Source organism: Saitoella complicata, assembly GCF_001661265.1.
Source record: "Saitoella complicata NRRL Y-17804 unplaced genomic scaffold SAICOscaffold_31, whole genome shotgun sequence".
Lineage (NCBI taxonomy): Eukaryota > Fungi > Ascomycota > Saitoellomycetes > Saitoellales > Saitoellaceae > Saitoella > Saitoella complicata.
The window spans coordinates 88478-112672 of NW_017567022.1; the positions used below are offsets into that span (position 1 = coordinate 88478).

At 52.4% G+C, this 24195-nt stretch overlaps 8 protein-coding genes across 8 annotated transcripts; 6 read left to right on the forward strand and 2 right to left on the reverse strand.

Annotated features, from left to right (window-relative positions):
- The first annotated feature begins 324 nt into the window (after positions 1 to 324).
- Positions 325 to 2907, forward strand: SAICODRAFT_73947 (uncharacterized protein). The gene is made up of 2 exons (XM_019170902.1): positions 325 to 489; positions 546 to 2907. Exons 1-2 carry the CDS (start codon positions 331 to 333, stop codon positions 2436 to 2438), a joined length of 2052 nt encoding a protein of 683 aa, XP_019020903.1. The 5' UTR covers positions 325 to 330; the 3' UTR covers positions 2439 to 2907.
- Positions 2908 to 5210: 2303 nt separating this feature from the next.
- SAICODRAFT_73948 (uncharacterized protein) lies at positions 5211 to 9611 on the forward strand. Its single transcript, XM_019170903.1, has 2 exons — positions 5211 to 5416; positions 5483 to 9611. Exons 1-2 carry the CDS (start codon positions 5387 to 5389, stop codon positions 9482 to 9484), a joined length of 4032 nt encoding a protein of 1343 aa, XP_019020904.1. The 5' UTR covers positions 5211 to 5386; the 3' UTR covers positions 9485 to 9611.
- Positions 9612 to 10446: 835 nt separating this feature from the next.
- Positions 10447 to 14114, forward strand: SAICODRAFT_10519 (CNH-domain-containing protein; the record flags this gene model as incomplete). Its single annotated transcript, XM_019165259.1, has 2 exons — positions 10447 to 11943; positions 12006 to 14114. 2 exons carry the CDS (start codon positions 10447 to 10449, stop codon positions 14112 to 14114), a joined length of 3606 nt encoding a protein of 1201 aa, XP_019020905.1.
- A 693-nt stretch (positions 14115 to 14807) lies between these two features.
- On the reverse strand, positions 14808 to 16284 carry SAICODRAFT_68200 (uncharacterized protein; the record flags this gene model as incomplete). The annotated part of the gene is made up of 2 exons (XM_019170366.1): positions 14808 to 16030; positions 16082 to 16284. The coding sequence occupies 2 exons, from the start codon at positions 16282 to 16284 to the stop codon at positions 14842 to 14844; spliced, it is 1392 nt and encodes a 463-aa protein (XP_019020906.1). The 3' UTR covers positions 14808 to 14841.
- Positions 16285 to 16526: 242 nt separating this feature from the next.
- SAICODRAFT_32283 (uncharacterized protein) lies at positions 16527 to 18229 on the forward strand. The gene has a single exon (XM_019168168.1). The coding sequence runs from the start codon at positions 16558 to 16560 to the stop codon at positions 18115 to 18117; it is 1560 nt and encodes a 519-aa protein (XP_019020907.1). The 5' UTR covers positions 16527 to 16557; the 3' UTR covers positions 18118 to 18229.
- A 689-nt stretch (positions 18230 to 18918) lies between these two features.
- Positions 18919 to 19767, forward strand: SAICODRAFT_46086 (uncharacterized protein; the record flags this gene model as incomplete). The annotated part of the gene is made up of 1 exon (XM_019168841.1): positions 18919 to 19767. A coding segment is annotated over one exon (849 nt), but the record flags the coding sequence as incomplete, so codon positions are not given.
- A 429-nt stretch (positions 19768 to 20196) lies between these two features.
- On the forward strand, positions 20197 to 21765 carry SAICODRAFT_98216 (longevity assurance proteins LAG1/LAC1). The gene is made up of 2 exons (XM_019172149.1): positions 20197 to 20750; positions 20840 to 21765. Exons 1-2 carry the CDS (start codon positions 20262 to 20264, stop codon positions 21590 to 21592), a joined length of 1242 nt encoding a protein of 413 aa, XP_019020909.1. The 5' UTR covers positions 20197 to 20261; the 3' UTR covers positions 21593 to 21765.
- A 443-nt stretch (positions 21766 to 22208) lies between these two features.
- SAICODRAFT_32285 (uncharacterized protein) lies at positions 22209 to 23401 on the reverse strand. Its single transcript, XM_019168169.1, has one exon. It carries the CDS (start codon positions 23229 to 23231, stop codon positions 22647 to 22649), a length of 585 nt encoding a protein of 194 aa, XP_019020910.1. The 5' UTR covers positions 23232 to 23401; the 3' UTR covers positions 22209 to 22646.
- Between the last annotated feature and the right edge of the window lie 794 nt (positions 23402 to 24195).

The following is a 24195-nucleotide window of genomic DNA, read 5'->3' on the forward strand; positions in this document are numbered from 1 at the left end:
CCTCTTCCTCGCTTTCGGTCTCATGGGGGAGTATTATGGTCTTCGAGGAGGCGTGATATTCCGGATATCTGTCAGATCGCCAGAAAACCCAGGGCAACGAGAGATACTCTTCGAATTGTTTGGCAAATGGTTTTTATGCATCGTTTCAGCTATCCCGGAGCCTTCAGACTGCCTTTCTCGATTACTAATTCCGCGGAATGGCTCAGCCTTGCATGAAATTTGGGACGGTCTGTGCTACAAAAGCTGAAAATCTTTTCTCGAGCGACTTCTCCCCCCACCCATCTCGATCTACTCGAAGAAGAGAAAACATTTACCAAGAAACCATACATCATGATGAATTTCAACGCGTTGCTTTCCACCGCTGTCGACTGGTACAACAACTTGTCCAACAAGTCCGCTCAAAAGACAAGTGCTTCTTTTACTACTGAGGATCCTGCTGGCCAGGAGAATCAGCATTTGTATGAGCAGGTGATCTCCGACTTTACGGAGGTATGTTTGCCTGCGCGCCTTAACTTTCGTTCACGACTAACGGTGTGACCTTTTAGACTCTGTTTGATTTCGAGGGAGCGTCGTCGTTCACCCCCAGCACGTTTTCTAATATCGATGACATTCTTGAAGCTTACCGTCCCGGTGCCTCCGCCGCCAACTCTCTCGACTATGGAAGTGTTACCGTTAATAGCTCGGTTCTGTCGACCATGCCGGTTGTTGCCCCCATCGTCCCTTCGCACGCATCTGGTCTCCCGACTCCTGCTAGCAACACCGCTGCTGAGGCTCACGTCCGTCGTGAGTCGACGTCCTCTTTGACCTCTACAACCACCCAGTCCCAGACGTCGATTGGATCGACGCTTCCGTCTTCGTCCCGGGCTCCTGAGGCGGTCACTCCCGTTTTTCCCTCCGGTAAGCCTGTGGCCGCGAGGTCTCCCTCTGTCAAGTACTGCCCCGCCCCCAACCTGAGGGAGAATCTGCGCAAGGCCATGGCTGTTGGTAAAGAAGATCAAGCCGCGCCCGCTCCGGTTCAAGAGTCTGTCCGGCCTGCCGTTACACCTGCGGAGGTACGCCCGACCCCAACTCCGCAGGTTTCTTCGCCTGTTGTCCCGCAACATCTGGTCAACAAACACCTCGCTGTTGGAAGCGAGGTCAACACCTTGACGCCGCCTGCGTCCAAGTCTGAGGCGAGGAACGTCTTCGACCATGCTGCCCGCTACGAGAGCCGTTCCTTCGGTGCGGGTGTTCCTCAGGGACAACGCCCTCGCAACAATTGGACTCCTGCACTGAAGGCTCCTGCAGAGGGCCTTAAAAGCACGCATCAGCCCGTCACTCTCCTCTCTGCGGGCATCCAGGAGATCCTTAAAAAAGAAACGGACAAGGAAATCACAATGATCCCTCCCAATGCAAAGGCGCGCCTTGTCAGGAAGCCGATAACGGAGCTGACCACCAACGACATGAGAAGCGGAAGCTTTTGTGTCCCGATGCTTCGCCTATTCGTGAGGCTACTCACAGGGCAGGAACTTTTCGACGTCAGCGAGAGGAAGAGGGATCGGGCGAAGCTCTTGCCACTGGCATGTCAAATGTACTGCGACCACTATCGCCATGATCCTGGTCGTGCCGATGAGATCGAAAAATGTCGGCATCGCGATTATCAAGTCGCCCCTCAGAAGAAGAAGAAGGCTGAGGAGCCAACACCTGCTCCCTGCCCTCCTCGTCCTCCCTCTGCCAGTCCCGTTCATCGAGTGATGGTCGGCACAGGTGCAAATGCCGTCAGTGCGTCTGTGCCGGTCGCCTTGAAGCGCAAGGCGGAGCAAATGGAACCACTTGGTTCCCCTCACCCTTCCAAGCGCCCTATGAGCGAGGCGGTTGTCGTGGACATGGAGGTGGGGATGTCTGATGCCCCGGAGCACCTTCCCGCCGCCCCGAACTCCCCGTTCCTCAAACCGCATGACGGCTACCCTCTTCCCTCCGCTCCGCACCGGTCTCAAACTCACGAGGCGGGTCGTGTTAATCAAACCCTACAGAAACGGCCTTTCGATAAGGTTGGCGAAGCGTTTGCGTCCTACTTGCCCTCCAAGCGACAGAGGCTTGAGGAAACCGGAAGGTTGCCTCCCGCTCCGGAGCCCCAGCACCAACTCCTTTCCCAGACGATGGCTCGCTCGTACCCTACAGGGCAGTCATATTACGAGCAGCAATCAATTAATTGTAATCAATTCGCCGGAGGGCATCTTGTCAGTGGTCAGTCGATGGGTGGGAATCACTATCTTGGTTATCCCTATCGCGCGCTGGGAAACGTATCCTCTGCGGGTCACTTTTGGAGAGAGCTACAACAAGCCTCCCCTTCTCCTCCACACCCCCACGGTGCTGGCCCACGTGTAATTTGGCAGGGGTCGGAGGAGAACATGAGACAAGATGTACGAAATGCTTGGTCTCGGGAGCAAGGAGGTTAACACTTCAAGAGGGCAACAATGAGGTGGAGGATCAGTTTTAGGCGAGGTTGTCGGAGTTTGGGGTTATCTGAGGAGGTTGAGGGAGGAGGTTGAGGAGGTTGTTGGGTTGAAGTTCCCTTGCATGGAACCAGTTTCCAAATATTCCGAAAAATACGTTCTCGGGGGCGAAGGGCACCTACGCAAGTCGGAATGGCCCTTGTCTAGCAAGCCTTTGCAAGGACTCGAGTTTTACTGGTACAGTCAAACACCTCCTGCCGGACGGCGGCAGTGGTCGTGACTTCCAAGGGGGAAGCGAAGAAGAAAAGAATTCGAGGTCGTGGTTAAGAAGTTGTGGGGGTTGTCGTTGTCAAGGATGAGACACCCACCACTCAGCTCCTCCGATATCTCTATTCACGGGATCGCGCACAAGGAAGCTCCTTGGAGTTCGTCAGCGAAAGCGTCTGCCTGGTGGCCACCCAGACGTGTGTAGCAGCTCCATGTGAGAATTGATCTGTGTTGCGTGAACGTGGATGGAGTATCGAGGGTTGGGGGGTGTGGTGTCAGGGTATGGGTGTGGGACGAGTATGCACAAGGCCTTGCGCCTTTTACATACTTGTCACGAGGCGAACGTGTCTCATCGTTGGTCAATGCAGAAGAATCCCCCAGGCGGCTGATCACCGCATTGGGTTGGCGATGGCAAGACGTTGCTTGTTCGCTTTAAGTCTTCGATATGCGCATTGATCTATTGATGAGATGTGGACGCTTCACCGCCCTATGCCCTTTGAATCCTGCGAGCAGTCGCCTTTTTACCATTGACTGTTCGTTATCTTTTTGATTTGCATTCTGGAGTTTTGGGTTGGCGTTCTGGTTGCTTTCGTTGTTTCGGAGTTTATTATCACAATTACATTTGCGGAAGAACGTATATGATGACGGCCAGAAGGCTTACCTGATACGTCCGCTTTCCTTCTTCAAGGGTTCCGCATATTGGAGGTGTTTTTGGTTTTTGGTTTTTGGGTTGGGAGTTTGGGGTTATTGTGGGGCTTCGTATCCGATGACAGCCGATTGCAACGGCTCTTGGGTACTTAGCTTTCCTTGTGAAGCACAACCTGGTATAGCTGGATTGGCCAAAGGTTTGCCGCATGGGTTTGGGTTTGGTTTGTTTTTGGGAGTGTGATGGCATTGCGGGGCTGCGTATTTGAAGATTGCCAATCGCGACAGCACTTCATTACGTTCGCTTTCCTTCTTTCCGAAGGACATTCTGGCGCAGCTGGTCTGGCCATGGTATGCCGCATGTGTTCATGTTGTGGTGATGTTTTCAACACTTCTCTCTACGTGCCCGTCTTCGGTCTGACACCCTAAGCCATGGTTTAGGTTTCTTAGCCCGTCATGGTTCACATCCATGGTGTCTGAGATATTTCAGACCTAGGGATTTGCAATTGGGGACGTATGCACCATGGAATTGTGCCGGTATCTGTCCAGGTTCGCGTCCTTTGTCATGATGGGCTACATTGTCTTCATGATGGACATCCATGATTCTCATCATGATGTCCCGAACCTGGAGTTGCAACTGGAGGAAGTGAGCGCATCATAACATCGTCTACCTTACGACTGCTTTCATGCATATGTTGGACACCCCTGATCTTCATCATATGTTGAATCCTACGGATTCTGGAAGTTTGAGAAACTGTTTCGACCCCAGTCCAGTTACTCATCGACACGGGACTCGACACCGGAGCCCGTGGCCCTCGTTCTATGAGCTGCAAACTTGCCAATTTTGCACTTCGGAAGCGGGAAACAAAAGACTTTACGCTCTAGTATTCTTTTTTCTTGGGAGGGCGACCTATGTTTTATGCGCTCCTCCTGAGGGATCGGTTCTGCACACCGGATTTATGCCAGAAGGTCTACCAGCTGGCTCTGGTACCGGTAATTTGGTCTCCTAATACACATTGCTGCTTCGCAAACACCGTTCGGATCTTCTCTTGGGCTAAGTTATAGTCATTTTGCACCAACGCCTGAATGACGTCAATATTGCGGGAACCTGAGGCCTGGTGGTGTTCGAATTCACATCATACTGCGGTTGATAGTGTTGAGTGCCCTTCTGCGACGGGTTGTTCCCTATGCAACCCTTGGCGCGTTTCTCACTCTGCACAACATCGACCGCAATCGAACACCTTCGCACATGCTGCCTCAGGCACTGCAAACGCGAGTTTCTTCATGACTAGCTGCACTCTACTTTGATGTCGCTCCTATAACGAGAACCTGGGTATGTCGAATCGGTGAAAGCAATTGTGTTGGACTCTACGGACTTGGCCAGTTGGAGGAAGTGCAGGAATTTACAGACTGGCGAGGTACCAAGTCAGTTCGACTATGGGAATTCATCGGTGCTGGCTTTCTGTCTCGAAATTCACCCGTCCAGCGGTTACTTTGGTAGGTTGATTTGATGCTTCCAATGTCCCTTTATGGTTGCAACTATTCAGAATTTCTTGGGCCGAGTGATCATGTCATGAGTGCACCTCGCACGAGAACAACTTCGCAGAAATCGTCTCGCATACCGCAAAAGTTCCCAGCCGCAGCTCCTATTCTTCGGATGTCGATCGTTAGCTGCAACGTAGTTATGCCCAATTATTGAAGATGCTGATAGTCGAATCTACGGACTTTACGATTGCAATTGGTGGAAGTGGACTGAGTTATTAAAGTTCAGCCGATGTTAAGTCACTTCGACATTGGGGAATAAATCAGGCGGAGCAGCATGCGCTCCTGCCCGACTGCTGCGGCGTATGACGCCAACGCGCACGTAGTCCATACGATACGGGACGGCGAGATAGACAGTATCCGGACCTTCTATCCTTCGTCTCATCCAGTCAAGAAGACGCCTAACTCACCGTATTCAGTCTCGAAGGACCTTGTGCCTTTCTTCCGGTTGCATAAGTCCTCTTGCACGACCCTGTACTCCTGCTGAACACGACGCGATGTCCCAGCGACCACTGCCTCCTCCTCCCGTAAGTCCTTCCTCATTTTATTTACTTTTTCTCTTTCAATTAGCTAGGTATTAATATCGAGATCAGATCCCTCCAAAAATCCCCCTCCATCAGCGCTATCCGTCAGAGTATCAATACCACGAGCAGTACCCACATACAATCCCGGAGCACGAACAACATCCGAGTTTTCAGGAGGAGAGGCCGTTCGAGGATGCGCATCATTACTATGAGGTTCCGTTTGATGAGCATGGGTCGTATGGCGAGGCATCAGCACCTGCGCATCCTATGCAGAAGCCACTTCCTCCACCACCGCGCCAAGGCTATGGGCGGAGTTCAGTACACGATACTAGGGCGGGCTTTCCTGAAGAACGTCTGGAAAGAGAAAGATCTGTTCATTTGCATCCATTACCCCCAGCCCCAGGCCATGGACAACACGAAGCATACGATAACGACAGCTACAGCTCCGGCCAAACCCCTCAATTTGAATATCCCGCCTACCAATCTCAACCTCACTCGCCCCAATACTCCTCCCCGTTATCTCCATCATATTCATTCCGTCTATCACCTGGGTTACCGATGCCCAGTTCTCTGAACAATCCGACATACCAATACCCCTCACCAGAGCCACCGAGTCCGGCCGAGAGTACCTACTCATGGGGATCTACACCTTCCAATTCCACCGCTCAAGAATATTTGGCGTATGCGAGAGCGGGGTACACGGGGCATGAGCACGGGAGGACGCAGCATAGCTCGTCCTTCTCGTATGCGGTAGATGGGAGGACGCATATCGGGGCTATTGGGGCCGTGGGTGCCCCTGGACCAGCACCGCTGAGGGCACACTCGGATGCCAGTTGGAGACGGCCGCCGCCGCCTCCGCCGCATAGGATTGCGCCTGAGACGCCAGGGGAGGTAACACAAGGTGCGAGGATTGATCGATGGGCGACGACAGGGGGGTCCTCCTCGACGGCGGGGGGAACGTTGGGGCCGCGGCCGTCGTTGCCAATGTCGACTTCTATGGCCAAACTGGATTTACCCGAGATCCCGGGTACCCAAAAACCTCTCTCGTCCGCAGAGTATAAGTTGTGTACCGAACCCTGGGCCCTCTCCGCCCTCTCCCTCTGGGCGTCCCTGATCCTCCCGGGCGCCCTCACGCGCAAAGACGTAGAGGCCGCCCTGACGGGGTTGTTTACGCATACAGTGCCAACGCTGAGTGAGAGAGAGGCGGGGAGAATGGCGGCCATGGTGGCGGGAGAGTTTGTCAAGGGGGGTGGGTTGGAGTGCGTAGATGTTGGGAGTGGGGTTTATCGGTTTAATACAAAGGGGGAGGGGGTGGAACAAGGCGTAGTGGCGGGGATTACGGGGGGTGGGTGTTATTCGCCAGGTTGTGGGAAGATGGTCGATGGAAACTATCAAAGCCCGGGCAGGTGTTACTCGCCGAGGTGTTCGAGGACGCTGAACAAACTACGGGCGGCTCCTGTGGCGGAGGTGGGTTTGGAGACCGAGAAAGATTGGGCGACATTTTATGGGGTCGATGTTGAGGAATTGAAAAAGACGGGGATCAGTGAGAAGGAAATCAAGCGGCAAAATCTGATCCATGAGTTGATTTCGTTTCAGGTCGATTACGTCGCCAATCTGAAAAATATCCTGATGGATCTGTTTCAGACGGAGTTGATGAGGAGTGTCGGGGTTATTCCTGGGAATGAATTGGATGGGTTCGTCAGGGCTGTTTTTGGGAATGTGAGGGCTGTGTATGAGATACATGTCCGGGTTCTTCTTCCACGATTACAGGCGAGACAAAAGGAGCAGGGTCCTGTGATTGCAATGATTGGGGATATCGTACATGACTTCATCAACGGTGCTCGTGTGCCGTATCTGACATATGTTCCTGGTCAGCGTACGGCGGATTATAAAGTCCGGAGGGAACTGGTGAGGAATGCCAGGTTCAAGGAGTGGTTGAAAAGATTTGAGGACGTTAATAAGGGCAAGATGAAAAGGTTGGATTTTTTGGGATGGCTTCTCAACCCTGTGCAGCACATTATGAGGTTTGGTCTCCTTCTTCAGGATATCTTGAAAAAGACTGATGTGTCGAATCCGGATTGGGATCTTTTAGGGAGTGCGGTCGAAGAGGTTGGGGCCCTGACGAGGTTGGCGGATGCGAAGGTTGATGTCGTTAGTAAGAAGTTGGATTTGTACCGGTTGAGTGATGAGTTGCTCCACCTGTACAAGAACGGGGAAAAGTCGGATCTGAAATTGGGGGAGAGCGAGAGACGTATCCTGCATCGGGGTGAATTGCAGAGGCTTAGCCGAAGTGAGCTTGCGTGGCTTCCCATCCATGCCATCTTGTTGGATAACTATCTGATTATGGCGAAGGCGCAGAAAAATAACCTAGGAACGGCGTTGGAGATGCACAAGAAGCCCATCCCGATTGATTTATTGTCAATTGAATACTCCTCTCAGGAAACAGTGAGGAAGTCGAAGCTGGGGATGATGGGGTCGACTACGGTGAAGGACTCGGGCCTCCAGAGTCCAACGACGACGACGGGGTTTAGAAGGCCAAGCTTGAAAGGGAAACATACGCATTCTGCGAGTACGGTTAGTGATGAGAGTGAGCACACCTTGCACCGGCCGCAGATGGTGCACTCCGCTACAGTCATCCCTGAGAAACCGTTACGCAAGACGGATATGGCGCCCTTGGTCACTACGATCTCCAATAAGGAAGGTGACCGAACGATTTATCCATTTGCTCTGAAGCATGCAGGATGTAATGGCGGTGAATTCCAACTATTCGCGGAGTCGGCTCAGGCAAGGGCGATCTGGATTGAGAAGATTCGGCTAGCAAAGGAGGCGAGGGCAGAGATGTTGCACAAACATGCTACTGAGCCGTTTGATTTGCATATTCTCGCGTATAGACTGTTCCGCCCGCTTCCAACGTTCAACGGAGGAGAAGGAGGCGGACGTGAGAGTATCTTGGTGAAGGGGAGTAGGGTTGATCAAGCGGTGAATGAGGCAAAGGCCAATGGGACGTATTCGTCGTCGCAGAACCCACCCAGGGGCCAGCAGAGTATCACGTGCGCAACTACCTTTATTGCTCCGGGTGGTGTGAAGCTGTTGGCGTTGGGTACCACGAGTGGGGTTTGGCTCGGTGACCTAGCCAAGTCCGGGAAGACAGTGAGTAATTGGCGGCAATGTCTGTCAGTCCCTGCTTCGGTGTGTCAAATGGCTGCACTTGAGGAGTTTGAGTCCTTTATTGTATTGCATAAGAATACTGGGGCGGCAAGTTCGCTGCTTGCGTACAAAATCGAGGAATTTATCGCACCGCTGTCGGGTATCTCGAAGGTGGGACAGAAGTTGAGTACGTCGTCGAATGACATTGGGTTCTTTCACGTTACGTTAATGAAGGATCGTACCCTGGTCATTTACAAGAAACGCAAGGGTATCGAGTCGACTTTCAAGATGATGGAGCCCGTTGTGAGTCGGGCGGAGACGAAGAAGAAGCACTGGTATGGCAAGAACAAGAATATGCCAGAGACTTTTCGAGTGTTCGATGAATTTTACGTGCCGTCGGATTGTTTCGGCATTCATTGTTTCCAGAAGGTGATCAGCATTCGGTGTCCCAAAGGTTTCGAATTGCTGGGTTTAGAGACAATGCATTCGGTTCAGTCTCTTCCAACCAAGGAGACTCTTAAAGATGAACAGAAGTCCATCATCGACGGCAAGCCCCTTGGAATGTTCAAGCAGGACGACGGCTTTGTTCTGACGTACGAGAAAGGAGCCGTTTACATTGACAAGTACGGGGGCATCGCCCAAGGGCGGCCGTACTTCAGATGGGCCGGTCGCCCCAACAGTGTCACCATGCACGGCACCTACATCATCGCCTTCGCCAGCGACTTCGTGGAGATCAGAAATGCGGAGGATGGACTCCTCCGTCAAATCATTCAAGGCCGGAACATCAAATGGCTACAAGAAGAGACTGGGAACGAAAAGGAAAATGTGATGTTTGTTATGGAAGATCCTGAGTTGCGGGGGTACCAGGTTGTGGTGCAGTTGGATCTGGTGAGGGGAAACAAGTCTTGCGATACGGAAATCTAAATATTGGGGGAACGGGTTGGTATCTTTTAGGATTCGAAGCATAGGGTAATGGTTTGGGTTTGGTACGAGTATTTCTAGCATTTTTCCAGGTAGCAGAAGGAAAACATTACACTGCCCAGCGTCGCCGCCAATGATGAGGATCGTGAAGGCCGCCGCACCGAGCATCGGAGCACCTCTCCCTTGAATAGAGACCTCAGAGAACGCTTTCGAATCAAAGTAGATCGCTCTCAACATTACTACACATCGACCTTTCTCCCAACATTGCTGACTTAAGGTTTGTACGCCATAATGCAAGTGCCAGCGACCTGCAGCTGCCCAAAATCAGAGGCTTACACCAACGACCAGCCAGGATTCACGAGAAGGTGAAGCTCTGTTGTTTATTCTCCATTCATTATCGGCCGTCAACAAGGGCTTGAATATTCCGTACTGCCCTTCTGCTGCCTGCAACCCGTCTTTTGAGCGGTGGTGTGGTCGCGGCCGTCAACAAGACATCAACAGACGCTCAACACGACCGCGTCGGCGACATCAGCGTCGTGCTTCCTGTACGGATTGTGGTCTATTAAAGTGCTAGGAGCTAAGAGGAAGTGTTCATGACGGACCCTTACGCGGCACGGCGAGTCGATGCGCCAAGCTCGCAACGAGAAGCAGCATTCTCAGATATCTTCGGCGCTCGACGAGCCGCTGCGCCCGCTCTGTCAGTACAAACTCAACATCAACAGTCGCAGTCGGCATACCAACCCGCATACAACGGGGGTCATGACTACGTGCAATCACCTCAAACGCACTCCCTACCACCAACACCTACGTACCCCGCTTACAACCCTGCCCCACAACCGTATGTGCAAGAACGACCTCATACGGGCTTACCTGCCAATCCGCGGTTGCCAAGGCCTGATCCATATTCCGCGGTTTCGTATGAGCAGCATTTTCATGAGGAGCAGCAGCACGGATTACAACCACAAATGCCGAGACGAGAGGTCCCTGTGCCGAAGCCGTCACCGCAGATGCGAGGGGGTGAGTATGGCCATGGGAGATCGCCAGTACCCACTATTCCATATCGACGGCCTGTACCGACCCATGCGCAGACGTCCCCAGCACTAAACTCTGATCCATATCGGACGCGGTCACTGCAGAGCGGGATGAACTACCAGCATCCCCAGCAAATGCCTCAACACCAACACCAGCATGTTTCTCAGCATCCATTCCGCCCCGTCGTTCAGGTCCCACCGAAAGGGCAGGGCGCTCAGGGTGATTACTTTGATCAGCGACCACAGGGGCGGGGAGGTCTTGCTGCGACCGCACAGGGTAGGATAGTGCCGGGTCGTGCACCTGCGCTTGGATATCCACAGGAATCTGGTCGTGCTGCGACGATGACTGCGCGGGTACCTGTACCACCCTCGATGCAGGGATTGACGTTGACGGATAGTCCACCGATTGTGGAGAGTCCCGAAGAAGTCGCGCCTCGATATCCGTCGACGAAACAGAAAGAGGGCAAGATCAAGGACGATGTGACGCAACGGAAGGTTTCTGTACAAAGTTTACCACCACAGTTGGGATCACCGAATATGCCTGGATCGAATGCTGATCGAAGTTTGTCTTTTTCGGGAACGACTCAGAGTACTTTGCTTGGGTCTGAGCGCCGGTCTTCGGTGTCAGGCAGTACGAATACGGTGAAAGGCTCGTATAACGCCTCGAACGCTATTCTTACTACGTCGCGAAGAACACCGTTGGTGTATCCTGCTCTTCTAAGTCGTGTGGCTGAGGTCTTCCGGACGCGTACGCCGCTTGCACCGAAGACGAAGGATGGGCTTACCTACCAGGACGCGTTTCTGGGATGTGAGGCCGTCGACGTGATCGCGTACATTATCCGTACAACGGATCGTAACTTGGCACTTTTGTTGGGCAGGGCACTGGATGCGCAGAGATTCTTGCATGACGTTACCTACACGCACAGGTTGAGGGATTCCCCGAACGAGGTTTACCGATTCCGTGATCGGTTAGCGAAGATGGTGCCTGAGGCTGATGGGAGGGGACATCCGAAGCGAGGAGACACGATGGATTCGTTGGAGGGGGTCATGGTTCCTCCAAGTCCGGCGATTGGGGCGCCCGTTGAAAAGGACGAGGGCGCAGATTTGCCGAATGGTGTGTTTACTTTGTTGACGGAGTGTTATTCGCCGACTTGTACGCGTGATCGGTTATGTTACTCCATTGCCTGTCCACGCCGTTTAGAGCAACAGGCACGACTCAATATGAAGCCACAGCCTGTGCTGAGGAGGACTGAGAGTCAGGGAAGTTTGGGCGGTGATAAAGATGACCAGGAACAGAAATTGTGGATTCATAGTGTGAGCAAAGAGGTTGCGGATAGTGTTGATGATCGGGAGAAGAAGAGGCAGGAGGTTATCTGTGAGTGTATTTACACCGAGAGGGATTTTGTTAAGGACCTGGAGTATTTGAGAGATGTAAGTACCAAACCTTGTGGACGACATGCTGTTGTGGGGGTGATGCTGACTTTGATGAACAGTTCTGGATGAAGCCATTGAGGACGATGAACGTTATACCCGAACATCGACGCGACAAGATTATTCGAACTGTATTCTCCAATGCGCTGGAGATCCATGCCGTGAATTCGCGACTCGCGGATGCACTTACGCGGAGACAGAATCAGAAACCTGTCGTACACAGTATCGGAGATATCTTCCTCGAATGGATCCCGCATTTCGATCCGTTTATCCGGTATGGAGCGAACCAGTTGTACGGAAAATACGAATTTGAGAAAGAGAAGAGTTCGAATCCGTATTTTATGAAGTTTGTGGATGATACGGAACGACTGAAGGAATCGAGGAAGTTGGAGTTGAATGGGTACTTGACGAAACCTACAACGAGGTTGGCGAGGTATCCGCTGTTGCTCGAGGCTGTGTTGAAGTATACTGCGGATGATAACCCGGATAAGAAGGATCTGCCAAAGGCGATCGAGATGGTGAGGACGTTCTTGTCTAGGGTTAACCAGGAGAGTGGAAAGAGTGAGAACAGGTTCAACTTGATGCAACTGAACACACAGCTGGTCTTCAAGCCCGGTGAGCAGTTCGATCTCAAGTTGACGGATGAGCATCGGCAGATGATCTTCAAGGGTGCACTCAAGAAGAGGAATGTTGGTGCTACGAATACGGATTCGAGCAGTGATATTCAGCTTTTCTTGTTTGATCATTCGTTGTTGATGGTTAAGTTTAAGGTTGTGTCCAAGCGGGAGCATTACAAGGTTCATCGGAAGCCTATTCCGTTGGAGTTGTTGGTGTTGACGCAGTACGAGGATCCCACTTCGAATTCGCGGACGCTGTCGAAGAGACCGTCGTCATCGCTTCTGCCGGGTGCTTCGGTTAAGACGTCATCTTCGTCCCTTAACCTCCTTCCTGGAGCAAGCAAGGACTCGAGCAATAAGGGCTACCCGCTTACGTTTACTCATCTTGGTCGCCGCGGATACAACATCACCTTGTACGCCACGACATTTGTGAGTCGAAGGAAGTGGATTGAGCATATTGAGGCCCAGCAGAAGGTGATCAAGGAGAAGAGTCACGTGTTCATCAAGGGTGTCGTTTCCGAAGGTTACTTCATGGGCAGCAACAGAGTCAACTGTGCGGTTCCCTACGAGGGCGGCAACAAGCTTGTCTATGGTACGGACAATGGTATCTATATCTCTGACCGGATCGCTGGTGTTGCTGGTGAAGAACCTATGTCTGCTCCACCTGTGCGTGTCTTGCCTGCCAGCAATGTGCAACAGATTGAAGTACTGGAAGATTACGGTCTTCTACTTGTGTTGGCGGATAAGGTGCTGTACTCTTACGCTTTGGAGTCTTTGGATCCTAACGATACGACTCTGGCGAACAAGAGGCCGAAGAAGGTTGCTGGACATACCCAGTTCTTCCGTGCAGGTGTTTGCTTGGGCCGAGTTTTGGTTTGCGTCGTCAAGTCGAACTCCCTTTCGTCGACGATTAAGGTGTTCGAACCTGTTGCACAAGCGCCGGCAGGGAAGAAGACTCCTGCGTTCAAGAAGTTGTTGCAGAACAACACTGAAACGCTGAAGATGTTCAAGGAACTTGCTATCCCCAGTGAATCCAGTTCCGTCAGCTTCTTGAAGAGCAAGCTCTGTGTTGGCTGCGCGAAAGGTTTCGAAGTCGTCTCCCTCGAGAACCTCGAAACGCAATCTCTCCTCGATCCCGCCGATACCAGTCTCGACTTCGTCAATAAGAGGGAAAACATCAAGCCCATCGCAATCTACCGCATGAACGGAGAGTTCTTGTTGTGTTACGACGAGTTTGCGTTCTTCGTTAACCGCAACGGATGGCGTGCTCGTCCTGAATGGATCATCAACTGGGAAGGCATGCCGCGGTCAACGTCATTCTACTATCCCTACATCCTCGGCTTCGACCCTAACCTTATTGAAATCTATAACATCGAGACCGGTGCGTTGGTACAGGTCGTTCCCGGTGTGAACATCCGGAAGTTGAGGGATAACGAGGGATTGAGTGGTGAGATCCTCTTTGCGTGCGATGGACGGAATGGTGGTGATCGCGTCGTCGGCCTCAGGCTCGACAAAGAAAAAGTGCAGATGAGGGAGCATGTGAGGACCAACTAAGTTGCTGGTTGTTGAGCTTTGCTTGTGAAGGGTTGTTCTTGTCATTTTTGGTGTCTCGGCTGTGGGTATGTGTTCTTGTTTCGAATATCGCACGGTTAACTTTAATCTGGGTTGCGTGGTCTTTGCTATTTACATTAGAAGGAAGCATTTGGCGAATGGGAGAGGCTTAGTTATACGTAGTACTAGTTGGGTTGCCTTTACTGGGTCATCAACTGAAAGAAATACTTTGTTATGATTGATCTGAGCCATCCGTTACATCTCGGTCGAGTCTGTCCCATATCTGCTTGGTAAGGAGGGCAATTCGTCGTTGTTGGAGTGTGAGAATGAAGCGCTCGATCTGCTACTAGTGTGCGAGGTCTGGTGCGTCGGATCAGATGAACTCCTGTGGCTCCGGTCCGGAGCGGAAAAGCCCCCGCGAACTGATGATTGAACCGAATAGGTGAATGAGTGTTGTCTTTGTATTACGTTTGAAGTGAAACTCAGATCTGGGGATGATTCATTGATGTTGTATTCAGTGTAATTTGTATCTAAGTAGTAAGCGTGAGCTATGTTCCTCAGCGAACATAGAATCGAGAGCCGTGATATCGATTCGCAAGCGTGCTGTCCCATATCATACAGTCGAAGTCAACTCTTCCCTGTGTTTCCAATTTCACAAGGCAGTTTATTACCCAACCCCCCCCCTTATGCACACTCTCTTGCCTTCTCATGCTGCATGTCCAAGCCCAGTTTATCTCCATTGGCTGTAGTACTTCTCCTCCCCAAAACACTTCTCAACCCTCTCGACCACCTCCCTCCCCCAAACCTCCTCCACACTCTTTCCACCCTTAAGAACCTCCTTCTCATGCTTCTCCGCCTCACTCTTCACCATACAAACCGTGTTCTGTAACCCAACTTCATTCTCCATCGACCATCTGCAGAGGACGATGCGGGTCGAGTGGTGTGGCGGAATAATCGATTTCCCACGGAAGATCTCCTCAATGAGGTATCCCGCGTCCGCGTTCGAGACGGGGATATGCGGCGTTGTGGTTTTTGTGATACGCGCATGTTGTTCCGCTAGCCAGTTCTTTGCGGTGTCGTAGGTTCGGAGACGGTCCCGACCGATGATGGGGTCGGTAGGGTATCCGGCAATAGAGGTCATAACGCATGTCGCCATAGCCAACCCGAACATTCCTGGCATGGTACCAAGTACTGGAAGGATACGCACGCGGAAATTCTCCATGGCACTCAACTCTCCGACCTTGCCCTTCTCGTACTCCTCGCGAGGAAGGTCGAGGAGCTTGGCTTTTCTGGGATCGGGTTTCTCGGTGGAGAAAACCACGGTAACCCCCGTCGTAATGCCGAGTTGTCGAAGACGGCGGCGCGTGGTGCGGGAGAGTGGGTCTTCCAATGTCTGAGAAATATCCGCGACGGAGAGTCTTGAGGGATCGGATTTGAGTGCGGAACCCATAGAGGAGATCAGGGGGATGGAATTGGAGTGGCAGTGGTGGATGAGTGCGATCTTGGTGTCGATGTTGTCGATGCAGTCCAAGACGTAGGTGGGCTTGTCGTCGGAGGAGGAAGGGAAGGAGAGGAGGGAGGACTGGGATTCGGCGGTGAACATCTCAACAAGGGCTTCAATCTCCGCCCACGGCGCGATCTTCTTGAGATAATTCTTGACCGCTAGGACCTTCGGAGTCCCTACATCCTCCAGAGTTGCAGTCGCGTGTCGGTTGAGGGAGGAGAGCGTGACTTGGTCGAAATCGATCAGACGGACATGCGAGGCACCGGAGCGGACGAGCATCGTTGCGGCCCATGATCCGACACCGCCGAGGCCGACGATGATGATCCGTGCATCGCGAAGTTTGGAGAGACCTTCTTTGCCGAGGAAGGCGAGGTTACGGGATAATTGCTCTTCGATGAGGGATTCTGGGTATGCCCTGTGCAATTGATTAGCCAAATGTCACCAAAAACACGGGATGAATGCATACTCTGGCACAGACTTGTGACGGATTGGAGCAGCCTCAGGAATCGACTCCTTCAGCTTCCGTGTTCTGACCCGTCGGCGTGTCTCCTGGTAACCCAAGATGGTACCGGCGGTGACTGCGGACGCCGCGACGGCTGTCAACGCTGCCCGGCCATTTGGCGAGGACACGAACGCCGTAAAGGAGTCAATGGAGTCTTGTAAAATCATTTTCAAGGTTCGAAGTTTTTTGAGAAAATCGAAGCTCAGGAGTACCGAGATGACCGAAGATGCCGGCCACAGCAGGGGTTGCAGACGGCAGCCCCAGAGATAACCGCCAAACCTTAAATTCCCCCATTCATCAACAACCCAAACGAAGGGTTCTCTTGCTCCCTTGGCAGCTGCAACGCGATTCTGGCTCCTACACCCCTCCCTCGCCTCGCCGTAGTCGATACCGACTCCTCCGACATCGCTCTCCAAGTCCTGCCAAGCACCCGACCATCCATGCCTTCCACGGCAGCCTCGTACCAATCTATCCCGACTGCGCGACCGACGACGCCGAGATTAGATGGAGAAGCACAGTTTCTGAGTGATGCTTTCGCCTCTGTCCCACCATCGCGGACACCCTCCCGCGCATCATCGTTTACGTCGGCAACACGACTCCGCACATCGGCTTCGCGGAGGAAGGTGGGACACAAGGAGGGTACGGCGTCGATATGGTCCTCTTTTATCAACCTAGCAAACACGATCTTGGGAGCGGGGATCTTGGCCATGCCTCACGCACTCTCATCAACTGGACTCGCACTCGGATGTTGCGCAATTGTCTTCGCGGGTTGCACCAGCTCACTCGGGCTCTACCTCCTCTCACGCTGCGCAACGCGTCTGGAACCCGGTCACGCATCGTTCTTCGCCCTCGCGAAGCGCACATACCCTAGTGCGGCACCAATCTTCGACACAGCCATTGCGATCAAATGTTTTGGCGTGGCGGTGAGTTATATGATCATCATAGGTGACCTAATGCCACAAGTCATCGCATCAATTATCTTCACGCCCTCTCCCTTTCTGCTGGAACGCGGATTCTGGATCAGTGCGTCGCTGCTGGTGATTATCCCCGTCTCCTTTTTGCGACGTCTGGATTCACTAAAATACACCTCCATCATCGCACTCTTCGCCGTGGCGTACCTCGTCCTCACCGTCGTATACCACTACATCCGCGGGGACACTCTAGAGCAGCGTGGTCCCATCAAATACTGGGAATGGTCTGGACCCCGCGCATTGTTGTCCGCCCTTCCGGTGTTCGTGTTCGCAAACACCTGCCACCAAAACATCTTCTCCATTATCAATGAACTCGCCCTTCCCACCCAACGGCGAGTTAACACCACCATCGCTCTATCAATCGGCACCTCAACCTCGCTGTACCTCCTTGTTGGCATCACCGGTTATCTTAGCTACGGCGATAACGTCGCAGGCAATATCATCTCCATGTATTCCGGCGGCCTCGGACTAACCCTCGGCCGTTTGGCTATCGTCATGTTGTTTCTCTTCTCCTACGCACTACAAGCACATCCATGCCGTGCTTCACTGGATAAAGTCATCACGTCCCTCCGCTCTCCTCCGTCTTCTGTCATGGAATCACCACGCTCGGTACGGAGCATGACGGTTACTACACAGATGTCAGACGCGAGGTTCAGTGGGTTAACGGCTGGTATCGTCATCTGCTCTTACGTCGTCGCGATGCTCGTGACGAGCTTGGAAAGGGTGCTGGCCTATGTCGGAGCAACCGGCTCCACCACCATCTCCTTTATCTTGCCCGGGTTGTTCTACTGGGCCATATCCCGCAAATCCGGCCACGCTCTCGTCAAACAAGACGACCCCCAATCCTCCTCTGACTCGGATTTGGATAGTGGGGAAGATGAGGACGAAGACGATGTCGTGAAGAAGAGAAAGACCAAGAAAGGTGTCTGGATGAGACGCATTGCGTTAAGTTTGGCCAGTTATGGGGTTGTTGTTATGGGCGTTTGTTTGTGTACACTTTGGGCTGGGGTTGGGAGTGGTAGTCATTAAGGCGTTGCATGGTTCCCTTCGCTGTTCCCCTCCTTCACAATGGCAATTACAACTACATGGCGACAGTTATACACGTCAATTGATTGAAGCGGTGTCCAATCTTCCCACGGTCACCGACATCGTCTTACTATACTTATACAGCCTACTCACTCGCAACATGAAAACAATTCGCGTTCAATTATCCTCTCTCAGACGGCTGTACTCCAGAGCATGGGTGCCCTCGATCGACCCCTACATCCCCCCACCTCACCTCGCATCGGCTCCCCTGACCATATCGAGGTCTGAGCGCTGCGTAAGAGTACAGCCAACTAAGAAGCTCGCCAAGACTCCTCGACGTCGAGCATCAACGAACCCAATTTAACATCTAATTAGCTCTTATAAACAGGAGGGATTGCCATTGTTTGAGTGAGAACGTTGGTTCTTTTTTCATTGGATACTGCTCGCTGGATCGAGTGATATCAACTACGCCGACACCGACATTTGACGCATTTAGTTCGTTTCCTCGGGCCGATTTGACGTTGAAGTGCATTCATTGAGAAAAGTCTGAAGAAGATGCCACCACAACGCCGAATCATTGTGTTCATCGCCGCCCTTCTGACCCTCGTCTTCTTCTTCTGGCCTACCCACGGGCCACGACCAACAATCCACAATCCCCCTCAATCCTCGCAGGCGAAAGGCGACGTACAACAACAGGATGAATCATATCTCGGCTCCACGAAGGCTGGGATTGCGGCGAATCCCGATTCTGCATCTTCTGCGGATACGCGGACATTTACCTATCCATCATATTTGAGAAGTGGGGAGCCACTGAGAACAGCAATCGCAGCTGAATTCAAATACGACCCAAACGCGAAATGGCCAAGATATATATGGCAGACGTGGAAAGTTTCACCCTCCTCCGGCGAGTTCCCGGAGCGGTTCAGATACCCAGAAGCAACCTGGACCGAAAAACACCGGTATTGGGTGCATGAGGTCATCACAGATGCTGAAGCCCCACTGTTGTTGGAACATCTTTATAAGGGGTTACCAATGGTGTTGGAGGCGTATTGGGCTATGCCGCATCCAATCCTAAAGGCGGACTTCTTTAGGTATCTAATTTTGTTGGCACGCGGCGGTGTATACAGCGACATCGACACCGAAGCCCTCCAACCCGCCGAATCCTGGCTCACAGAAGAGTTGGATAAGGGCGTAGGACTCGTAGTTGGAATCGAGGCGGATCCGGATCGGGAGGATTGGGCGGAGTGGTATTCGCGCCGCATCCAGTTTTGTCAGTGGACGATTATGGGGAAACGTGGACATCCCGTCTTAGGAGAGATCGTGGCGCGGATTACGGAGAAGACACTCAAGCTGAAAGCACAGGGTCAGGATGCGCTGGTCAAAGAGTGGAAAAACAGTGTCGTGGAGTGGACCGGCCCAGCAGCCTGGACTGACGCAGTCTTCGACCACCTCGACCCAGCCCTCCCTCCCTCCGAAGCGTGGAAACCCTTCGCGGCCCTGCCCGATAGGAAAAAGGTTGGAGACGTGGTTGTGTTGCCGATTACTGCGTTTTCGCCGGGAATGGGACATATGGGGAGTAAGGATGTGGGGGATGCGATGGCGATGGTCAAGCATGAATTTGAGGGGAGTTGGAAGCCGGAGGAGGAGAGGATGAAGGAGGGGGAATGATGGCCCGAAACCTATAGGTTGTGGTCCATCTGCGAGCGACCAGTACGCTGGACGCGGCAAGTGCGTATGTGTGGAGGGGAGAGGGAGAGGGAATAGCAAGGGCTACACGCAAGAGATTAAGCGGAACAATGATTCAGTCAAGAGTGACGAAAAGGAGTATCTATCCAGTCAACGGAGAGCTTGAGCGGCGGGAAGGGCATGAAAGGGCAGCGAGTGTCGTATACGATAGACTTGACATCGAGCAGAAAGCTTGGCAGACACACAAATGCAAAATGCCAACACCTTTGACTTCAAATTCTGGAAAACGTCCTTGTTAATTGCCCAATACATTCCTGCACAATCCCGTTCTCACCGCGGCTGTCATAGGCGCACAACCTAAACACGTAGCGTAGTGCGACTCGACACCTGAAATCGCGAAAGTCAGACCAACAGAACAACACTCCATTGCAATTGCAACCGTCAGACCCAGAGTCAGATAGATGGCAATGGGCGATGCCGCGACAAGAACGAAGAGTAAATCCTCACCGGAACGACGACCGTGCGGAGGTCGCGAGGACAGCTCAAGCTACGCAGAGGAAGATGAAGCGCCAAGAGGAGTGGTGGGACGTGTCATGCATTTCCTCGTCAACAACCAAATCACAGTCCCAGCCAATATTCTCTGGTTCCTTATAACCCTCCACCTTGCCCTGCCAGCACTCCGCGAATACACAACGTCATTCATCTTCATCTCATACCCGCCCGGCACTCGAGAAGGGGATGAGAGTGGGAGCTATGGAAAGGGAAGGTTGGATCTGTGTTACGTGTTTACGTGGGTGATGGTGTTTACGGGGTTGAGAGGGGTGTTGATGAAGTATGTATTTGTGCCCGGGGCGAGGGTGGGTGGGGTTAGGGGGGTTAAGGCGCAGACGAGGTTTGGAGAGCAGGCGTGGACATTCATGTATTATGCTGTTGCGTGGAGTGTTGGATTCGTATGTCTCTCTTCCCTCTCACTCAACTGCTTTTTTGGAGCGTGATAGAGGGTTGTTGGTGTGAACAATTGCTAATTGGGGAAACACAGCGACTTGTTTACGACTCCGACTACCTAACCTCCCTCCACGCCATGTGGGCACCCTACCCGAACCCACTGCCAGCAGAGCTCAAGCGCTACTACCTCCTCCAACTCGCATTCTGGATCCACCAACTCATCGTCCTCCACCTCGAACGCGCCCGTCGCGACCACTACGCCATGCTCCTCCACCACCTCATCACCCTCGCCCTCATGTCCTGCTCTTACACAGTCGACGTCACCCGCGTTGGAAACATGATCCTCGTCACCATGGATTTCGCCGACATCCTCCTCCCCGCCGCCAAAATGATGAAATACCTCAACTGGTCCAAATCCTGCGACCTTTTGTTCGTGTGTTTCCTGTTGGCGTGGTTCGTGACTCGGCATATCTTGTTTCCGACGATTGTTTGGTCGGCGGCGGTGCAGGCGCCGCAGATTATGGATCCGGTGTGGGATACGGAGAAGGGTGTCTATTGGATGCATGAGTGGTTTGTTGGGTTTGTCGGGTTGCTGGGGGTGTTGCAGGTGATTATTTGTTGGTGGTTTTGGTTGATTTTGAAGGTTGCCTACAAGGTGGTCAGGGGCGAGGGTGCGGAGGATAACAGATCTGATTCTGAAGATGAAGGGCAAGACAACGACGAGGAGGAGGATGAAAAGATCAATGGCAAGGCGAACGGAAGCGCCAAGTCAAACGGGGTGGAGAAAGATGTTCAGCCAGCACGGAAAAGATCAAAGAGGCGGAAAGGTGGAGATACCCAGGAGTGATGATTGAGAGCAAGGCTTTTAAGAGTACACTGTGTGTACACGTGTTGATCTTTCCTGGGTTAGGTACTTTCTGCATAGAGTTTTGAGGTTGTGAGGGCGTCGAGCGCTCTGTTTTGGGGGTTGATAAAATGGGATAGGAGGAATGGCATGAGTATACCCTGCACTACAAGTCGTGCTCTTGATTTTCTTACTGCTTTCTCGTGCGCTCCATCCATACCGTCGGCGTCGCTTTGAGTGGGCGTTATTCGCTTGATAGTCACTCTGCTGCTGTACGGACGGACCAGAAAGATCCTACGACCCCCTGAGGATCCTCTCAACGTGGATTTTGGTCAACCACGGTCCGCCCAGGGTTACACATCGAACCCTATCTGCTGTCTGTTTCATTTTGTGATCCTACCCATGAGCAGAGACGCGACATACCCAGCTTGCAAGCTTGAACTTTCCTCACTCATCTGTCCTCTAAATCTCACGGGCCCTAGGGTTGGGGACATGGAGACAACGCCTAAGACTTGCAATGGCAACAGTATCTTGGACGACGAGGTATAGATAATAATTGCAATCATATCATTCAGAACAAAAGTATCGAGCATCGCATATCAAAGGTATAAAAGGTATATCCCCCATCCCCTCCCCTCCTCATTCCTCCTCATCGATATCCCATCGTCCACACCGCAAAGTTCAGAAAACAAACAGACCAGCTAATAACAAAGAACAATATAGAGACGCTCGTATAGTACGACGGCCAATGAAGTAGACCGCAGACCCATGCCATGCAAATTAGGAATCTCCACCGAAAAAGATCCCGAGAATAAATAACGCCGTAAACACCAATTTCTCATTCCCTTAATCGCAGATCGCCAAGAAGCATCGACAGCACATCACAAACATCGTTTGCATGCTGAAGAAGTCCCAGCATAGATACGCTCATACCGACCCTCCGGAATAGATAAAACATCGCTCGGTATGACTTGTGTGGGCATTCATCCCCTTTTCCCGCTCACTCAATAAAAACATCCCCACAAGCAGTAACAAAAAAAATGGCCGAGAAGTGAAATCAGTAGATGATCTTTTCGTAGGTGTTGAAGCGGACCATAGACGGTCTTGACAACTTCCCGTTCACCGCGGCCATGTTTACACCCTTTCTCGCATCAACAGAGGAGGTAGATGGGGTACGACGCACAGTCGTAGCCACAGGCATGACGGATGAAGGCGCAAGAGGAAGAGCCCGAAGAGTGGGGGTATGTGTCGGCGACGCAACCCTCTTAACGGCAATCCCCTCCAACTCGAGATCAAGGAAATCGAACTCCTCACACTCCTCGGCGATCGGCATCGAGCAGGCGAAGGTAGTCGGGGCGAGGTTGTTCTCGGCAAAGTAGAAGGAGGAGAAGTAATCGCTCATTGGTGAGGTCGCGGGACATTGTCGCTCCATGGGTGTGCACATCCCTGCGCCTGCTCCCACAGTCGCCAAGTTGTTTCCAGCCTCGAGGGAGAATGAGGAGGAGCGCGAAGACGCCAGAGAAAGGGATGGAGTCGAGGGGTAGGAGTCGATGCCGTTGTTGATTTGAGATGTTTCGCGGGCCATTGGTGAAGACATGGATGGTGCGGCGAGGTATGCGGAAAGGTTCATTGGGTGTGACATCGTTGTTGAGTCGATGTTTACTAAAGGCGACAGATAGATACCGTCCAAAGGTTGGCGAAGAAGAGTTGATGAGAGATGATATCAACGCCGTTCAATATCAATCACAGTAATCGTTGTACACAGGGTCCACAAGTCCACGAGTCGTAAGCCGGGTCGTATGCGTAAGACGTAGGGCGTATATGCGTACGGTATCGGGTCGCAAGTAAATTCTCGATGCTCAATGTGGTGATAATTTACCGACAGAACTTGACAGCCTTGACAGCTGCAGGGAAGGCCGTTGCGAACAATAATGAAGTGTCGAAACAAGTTACCCCTTTTGCGATGGGTAATGTGTTTGCAAAGTCGTTGAGTAGGCCCGACAAACGTGAAGTACACCTGTTGCAGTGATTTGAATAGTTTATCGTCCCTTTGTGCGCGAGCGTCGTCGACAACCTCGATCGATGGGGAGCAGGGCGGCGGTGGTACTTATACTTGACCTCCACCTCACAGTTCCGGGGCCGCCACGACTGTTTCAACCTTCAGCTAAATGGATAACCCGGGGGCGCCAATTGGGCTTCAATTTCCAGAACGTCACTCTGTGCGTTGTTTTGGATATATGGCGGCGTCGACGCTTTCCATTTACATTTGGTGGTGGTGTGTGTGTGTGTGGAGTAAGTAACAGTGGGAGATTGAATCAGGGAGCCGGATGGCCATGGCCCGCCCACGCACGGGTGTGGGTATTTCCGTTGGCTCTCGTGTTCTGAGATGGAATGAAAAACTGTCCATGGAATGTCTTTGTCTCGTTCGATATACCTCGCCAGAACCCACCCTCACCACACCCCGTATCGAACGCATCCACGGCCAACCGGAACTTTCTCCCTCGAACAACTCACACATACATGAATTCTCAAATAGAACCCCCAAAATGAACCCGCACACCACGTCTCATGCTCATCATACTCAGGGTACGCTCTCGAACCTCTCA

What these genes read in the sequence shown, in the direction of transcription:
- SAICODRAFT_73947 (XM_019170902.1), top strand. Translation starts at nt 331, where the DNA reads ATGATGAATTTCAACGCGTTGCTTTCCACCGCTGTCGACTGGTACAAC. An exon ending in TGATCTCCGACTTTACGGAG is followed by an intron (nt 490 to 545) that starts GTATGTTTGCCT and finishes GTGACCTTTTAG; the next exon opens with ACTCTGTTTGATTTCGAGGG.
- SAICODRAFT_73948 (XM_019170903.1), top strand. Translation starts at nt 5,387, where the DNA reads ATGTCCCAGCGACCACTGCCTCCTCCTCCC. An exon ending in GACCACTGCCTCCTCCTCCC is followed by an intron (nt 5,417 to 5,482) that starts GTAAGTCCTTCC and finishes TATCGAGATCAG; the next exon opens with ATCCCTCCAAAAATCCCCCT.
- SAICODRAFT_32283 (XM_019168168.1), top strand. Translation starts at nt 16,558, where the DNA reads ATGCCTTCCACGGCAGCCTCGTACCAATCTATCCCGACTGCGCGACCG.
- SAICODRAFT_98216 (XM_019172149.1), top strand. Translation starts at nt 20,262, where the DNA reads ATGGCAATGGGCGATGCCGCGACAAGAACGAAGAGTAAATCCTCACCG. An exon ending in TTGCGTGGAGTGTTGGATTC is followed by an intron (nt 20,751 to 20,839) that starts GTATGTCTCTCT and finishes GGGGAAACACAG; the next exon opens with CGACTTGTTTACGACTCCGA.
- SAICODRAFT_32285 (XM_019168169.1), bottom strand. Translation starts at nt 23,231, where the DNA reads ATGTCACACCCAATGAACCTTTCCGCATACCTCGCCGCACCATCCATG.